The sequence below is a fragment of the Chrysochloris asiatica genome, unplaced genomic scaffold (assembly GCF_000296735.1).
Source record: "Chrysochloris asiatica unplaced genomic scaffold, ChrAsi1.0 scaffold00111, whole genome shotgun sequence".
Classification (NCBI taxonomy): domain Eukaryota; kingdom Metazoa; phylum Chordata; class Mammalia; order Afrosoricida; family Chrysochloridae; genus Chrysochloris; species Chrysochloris asiatica.
Window position 1 is genome coordinate 9,592,049 of NW_006408629.1, and position 6,612 is coordinate 9,598,660.

At 39.2% G+C, this 6,612-nt stretch overlaps 1 protein-coding gene across 1 annotated transcript in view; it reads right to left on the bottom strand.

Moving 5' to 3' along the window:
• Positions 1 to 261: 261 nt before the first annotated feature.
• The window catches only part of ERAP1 (endoplasmic reticulum aminopeptidase 1), a 39,772-nt gene continuing 33,421 nt past the window's right edge, over positions 262 to 6,612 (bottom strand). Inside the window, exons 16-18 of the mRNA XM_006867888.1 lie at positions 6,249 to 6,389; positions 4,445 to 4,526; positions 262 to 417 (exon numbers count right to left, since the gene is read on the bottom strand). Coding sequence (XP_006867950.1) covers positions 262 to 417; positions 4,445 to 4,526; positions 6,249 to 6,389 — 379 coding nt within the window. The remainder of the gene's footprint in view (positions 418 to 4,444; positions 4,527 to 6,248; positions 6,390 to 6,612) is intronic.

Sequence of the window (6,612 nt, forward strand, 5' to 3'; positions counted from 1 at the left end):
ATGGTATTTCCTCCTCATGGTACTAGGGAATCCACCACTTGGGTGTACGAAGATGTCAGGACAACACCAATAGACAACCAATTATCCACTGATGGAAAAAACAGCCAATCTTGTCACAGGAGTGGTCCATGAGTACAGAATTGAAGGGAAAGGAAGTATCATCAGCTGACACCAATAGAAGCCATCTCTAGTTTCAAAACTCTCACATTGAATACAATTTGGGTAATTATAAATCTCAGGATCCTGACAGGGAATGAACATTTACAGCTGTCTAAGTTTTTCATTTTGCAACCACACTCTGATTTTATCAAAATTCTTATCCATCCAACGTATGTTTTCCTCAATGGTTTCAATTGTTTGTTGCACACAGCGGAGCTGAGAGCCGTTTTCTTTCAAAGAGCTGAAAAATCCTTTTACCTTATGAGGGAGAAAAAAAAAAGGTGGGTTGGTAAGGAAAATAAAAAGTCTTACTACATTAAGCAGATGTAAGTGACTTCAGGCTAGTTAAAGAAAACTGAAGCCAAAATTCCAACATTTGTTAAAATTCCATATAGAAGGTAGCCCCAGGTGCCTGGATACGATTATTATGTACACATAAACTTCAGTGAAATGAAATGAGCTCATGCCTCATGATGTCAGATTTTGTGTGTTTTTTCTGCAGCTCCTTTTCATTCAGTCGCAAAAACTTGACTGTTTACCATCTTGATAATTAAGGTTTAATTGAGTGTGTCTAGTTAGTGTGTATCCTGTTATATACACACAGATGCGAACTTCATTTTTATAAACGTCGTATGCGAAAAGCAGAATGTGCAGCAGTGTCTTTTCTCTGCCAGCAAAAACAGTTCCAACCACATCAGTGCAGCCTTGCCCTGTGGGCCTGGCCTTATTATAGAAAAACTGTGGGGAATGGGGGTTCTTAGCAAGTTATGGTGGTAAGCCCCCAGACCTTGCCCAAGTTTTTATCCTTATCTACAGCTCATGTATTGTTCCAAGATAGGTTTTGTATAAATTTCCCCAAGATTCTGTAGAGATAAAGAGACCCTTGACTATATCTTGGTAAAGTTCTTTGTGCTTGATTCCTCTAATATCTTAAACCCCTTAAGCTGGCTTCAGTGAAACATTGACCATTAACTGTTTCAATTAAAGGGTACTAAACTTTTTCTGATGAAAGTCCATGTCATAATACTACGTTGGAATAAAAGGTTTAGGAATAGGCATTTGACAGATGAAATTCTAATCATAAATGATGCATGTTTGTTTTAAAATATTATATCAAGTTTTCAATAAGCTGAAGACATGCCATCCTTGAGCAAGTAGACAGCCCCTACCATTCATTATCCTTCACTAACTGCCCTGCCCTTCACTGTGGCTCAGCCTACTGTTTCATACATTGGGAAGACTCAAGACTGATTCACATTAAAGTAAAAAATCACTTTGGGCACCCATCAGCAGTCAGATCAATAACTACTAGTTGGTCAAATTAATCCTGGAGGAGCTCATCAAGATGGTGCCACTGAAAACTACACTTTCTACAAGAGCTGTACCAAGGTCAGCCACTGGCCCTTGCCCTCTCTCACTTTTCTCTTGACCAAAATTATCTCTTCCATCGTCTTCTGCCCTGGAAATGCAGTATCTCTATTTGATTCAAACCTGTCTCCTGGAAGAATTTTTGGGGGGACAGCAAATAACATATAGAGATAGAAAAGCAGGTTTATCCTACTAATTTGACCTCAAGCAAATCTTCAGTTTCCATCTATAAGATGCAGATCTGTCCTCCACTGCAGAGTGGTATAAAGATGAAGTTAGGTAATGAGAGCAAAGCCCAAACCCCAGGGACTCAACCTCTTTCACATTTATTCACAAATGTGATTCTGGCACTCATTCATCCCTTCACCTTATTTATTAGATAATGAGGATAAAGCAGTGAATCAAGAATGTTCCCTGCCCTCATGGAGTATACAGTCTACCTGGGAAGATACCAGTAAACTGATGACTAACAATGTACTGTGAAGATAATAAATGTGGGTATGATAGGGTCAGCAGTACCTGTGGTGCAAATAGGTAAGCACTCATCTGCTCACCAAAGAACTGGCAGTTTTGTTCCAGAGGCAACTCAGAAGAAAGGTCTGGCAATCTACTTCCTAATTATCACAACCACTGAAAACACTGGACCCTAGTTCTACTCAGATACGTGGGGTTGCCAGGAGTTGGAATTGACTCAGTGGCAACTGGTTTGGGGTGGATTTGGCTTTTTATTTTGGCATAATAGTAGTGGAGGGAGTGAGGGAGGGAGATTTGAGATGGGACCTCAGAAAAATAAAATGAGCTTTTGTGGCCAAAGTCGAGGGAAGAGTAAGGCATTAGATAGAGGGAAAAAGAAATTTAGAGACAAGGTGTGCGCAAGAGGAGGTCTGAGTGACTGGGGTGTTATGGGAATGACCATAGGTCACAGGAGAGCACAAGGTGGTCAGGATCATGGTAGTTTTTGTACACGGAAAGGAAGGTGATAAGAATTTATTCTAACAATAGGGTTTCAAGAAGGGGGTCAGTTGGGCTGTTTTGCATTTTTTAATGTAGAGAAGGCAAAGTGCAAGAATGGAGGTAGTCCAGTCAGTAGGCGGCTACTGGAGGAGGCTAGGTAAAAGAAGGAAAAAGTTGGACTGGGCTAGGAGCAGAAAAGAGAAGTGGATGGATATGGTGTATATGATGGAACCAGAACCAACAGGATGCAGTGAGAGATGAACTAGATGTGAAGACTCAAGATGACTGCCACGTTTTCAATGTCTGCAGGATGCTCTCTGATGACAGTACCTCAGGCTGTTTGATTTCTATGCCCTGTCTCAGGGTCTTAGTACTTGATCTTTCCTCTCCCAGAACACTCCTCCCATTGAGAGCTGCACTTTGATCTCTGCTCAGATATCTCTTGATCATTCTGTAGAACACAGCAGCGGTCTCTACCACAGCCACTTTCCTTACCTTGCCTTATTCATCTTCAGAGCTTATAACTACTGGACATAGGTAACCTATAATTAACTGTTTTCCCTCTTAGAATTCACGGTCCATGAAAGTAGGTGCTTTTCTGTTCTGTTCATCAGTGTACCCCAATACTAAAACATACCTGGCATATAGTAAGAATAGCATAAATAAGTTCTGAATGGATAATGAGAAACTATTCAGATGAATGAATGAATGATAGATTTTGTTGCTGTCCATCTGATCCCAAAGTCATCACACAGAACACCTTTGCTCTAGATCTAACAGGAGTTCCTGCTTGAATTATTATGTGCAAGTTAATTTTACAAGCCTGGGAAGGTAACTGAAAACTGCAGACTATGGAATATAGCAACCTTTCATTCCTCTGCATCTTCATAGTTCTTGCCCTACATCAAGTTAGGTTACTGTGTAACCAGACCACGTAATGGAGCTATTCCTAAAAATGTAATATTACGCTCTCAGATTTTACTTAAACATTTATCTAAACATTTAAAAGCCACATAAAGTTGTTCTTACTACACTACTATAAAACAAAAACCCACTGTCGTTCCGCCAATTCCAGCTCACTGCAACCCTTTAGACTAGAGTAGAATGGTCCTATATGGTTTCCAAGTGGTCATTTTTTATGGAATCAGACAGCCACATTTATTGCCCATAGAGCAACTGGTGAGCTTGAACTGATGGCCTTTCAGTTAGCAGCTTAGCAATTAGCCACTACAACACTAAGGCTCCTTAACTGGAAAACATCATTATGGAAGAAACACCGCTAAACATAGTGGCCTACACATCCAGTTTCTCCGAGTTTAGGAAGGAGAAAAGTCTGCCTTCTTGGAAGATATATGTTTCATGTTTTTGTTTTTTTACCAGATAATGAAGATAATTCATCCTATTTTTTCACTGCTCCTGAAATACTCTGTAATAAATACAGGGTTCAATTATAGTAACTTTCTTCAGCCTAACCCTCTAGCATAATTACCTTCTTATATCCACTGTATGGCTCTTCATTTTTTATGTTAATATTTCTTTTATATATGGATCTTATAAGTTGCCTAGAATTCTTTCTGAAAGCAGATGGGCTGTGTAACAAATATCAGGAAATCCATGAACATGCATAAAGGAGAACTAGAGTCTAGACCTGCCTCTTCACAATAGCTGGGTCATCACGTGCATCATTTCTATCTCTAACTCTCACCTGTAGCATCCTAAAATAGGGATTAAATCTCTAGAGTTGTTTTAAACTCTAAAGTTTTACAAGACTTCTTAACATGCTTTGGAAGAGGCACAGTTTTCAGTAATTTATTTGCAACTTATTTTTGTTTATGCATAGCATCTAAAAATGAACTTCTAGATGACAAAATCCATGTCTACCTCATTCCTTAAAATATTTTGTCTACCCCATGTTTACTAGCCTATTGTCACTTAGCAAGTTTAACAAAACAGATATTTTTACCTCTTCAAGCCGTGCTCTTGTGGAGAATTGATTGGTTGTTCCCATTACCATGTGGGCTATGGAAGTTGAGCCAAGTTCAAACCTAGAAACAGAAATGATCAAATGGATTATGAAATATTTATTCATTTAACAGGTATTTTGAATTCCTCTCACATTACAGCATTTCATTCAAACTGGGTTGGCATGAGAGAGGTCTATGACACGACCACTACCTTCCAGTGGGTTAAGATATAGTTATAAAAAATTTAAATACATATAAACAGCTGAAGAAAAAAATTAAGTAGTGGGTTGAATGGTGGTCCCCCCAAAAAAAATATATGCAAAGTCAAATCTCCAGTATCTGTGAATATATGATTTGGGAAGGAGACTTTGCAGATGTAATTAAGTAAAGGATCTCAACATGAGATTATTCTGGAATTACGATTGTTGTTGTTAAGTGCCGTCGAGTCCGTTCCAAACCATAGCTACCCTGTATAGGGTTTCCAAGGAACTACTGGTGAGCTTGAACCACCGACCTTGCAGTTCAAACCAACTTCGCAGTCTAGCGCATTAACCCACAGCGCCACACTAGAACTCCTTAGGATTAGGGTAGGACCTAAATTATAAGTGTCCTGATAAAGGTAAAAAAAAGACACAGGAAAGAAAAGATGGCAGAAGCAGGGGCTGGTGCTATGTAGCCACAAGCCAAGGGACACCTGGAGCCACCAGAAACTGAAAAGACAAGGAAGGATTCACCCCAAGAGTTTTTGATTTCAGATTTCTGGCCTCCAGAATTGTGAAACAATAAATATGTACCTTTTTAAGCCACCAAGTTGATGGCAATTTGTTATAATAGCCACGGGAAACTCATACAGTATCCAAAAACAAAATGAGAAGTTGTTAAGTGCCATCAAGTCGGTTCTGACTCATAGCGATCCTGTATAGGATTTCCAATGTATACCTGGTGGGTTTGAACCACCAACCTTGTGGTCAGTACCCCAGTGTTTATCCTACAATGCCACACAATGATGCTATATAGGTGGTGGTGTTAAATGCCATTGAATCTGTTCCGACTCATAGAGACCCAGTCTCCAGTTTCTGAGGAGCCGCTACTGGGTTTGAACCATTGATCTTGTAGTCTAATGCTTATTCTACAGCCCTACACCAGGTCTATAGATGTAGTAAGTGTTAAAACAGTTTGGAAAAAGCAGATGCATACCAGCAGAAGGGGTCACAAAAGACCTGAGCTGAACTGTGTGGAGGAAGACTTCACATCCACCAGTGAGCACATGAAGGAAAGATTGAAGATGGAATGGAATAGTTACCTATCCAGATTCATCAGTTAGCACTGAATTTGTTGTTTAGTGCCATAAAGTTGAATCTGAATTATAGTGACCCAACTTAGGGTATAGGGTACCCAAGGAGCTACTGGTGAGTTTGAACTGCTGACCTTGTATTTCAAACTGACCTTTCGGTGCAGTGCTTTATCCCACAATTCCACACCAGGACTCCCCAGACACTACTGTTGTTACTGTGTCGTGTGCTGTCTAGTCAGTTCTGACTGACAGCGATCCTGTATAGGGTTTCCAAGAAGCGACTGATAAGTTTGAACTGCCGACTTTGTGGTTCAAACCCACCTTGTGGTCCAGTCCTTTATCCCACAGTGCCACACCAAGGAATTGAATTAGGGTTTTTAATTTTCTAAAGGTATAAAAAACATTTCAAGTACTTCTATTTCCTATCTTTACTCAAAAAATCCCATTATTAAAACAAAGCAAGGATAAGTAACTTAACCCAGTTACAGAATCATTTCGACATGACTTACTTTTGTATAAGTTTATTCCAATTGTCCCTCAGAAATTGCCAGGCCAAAGGATATCCCACTGGATTTCTGCCAATGAGTGTAAGAATACTCGGAAACTCTTGTGTTTTTATTATATCTCCCTTAAAACTTTGATCTAATAACCTAGAATGATAAAGAGATTTTAAGCAATGAATATGTGATGAAAAATGTATGAATGACCACAATAAACTAATCTGTGGGGAAAAAATGCAGTCTGCCAATAGACTAAAAAGGCAAAAAGGTAAACAAAGCCCTATCGTCACATAATAATAAAAATTAACATTTATTTAGTGTTTACAATACCCACAACCATTCGTCTCTCATTTACTAAAAAAAAAAAAAAAAA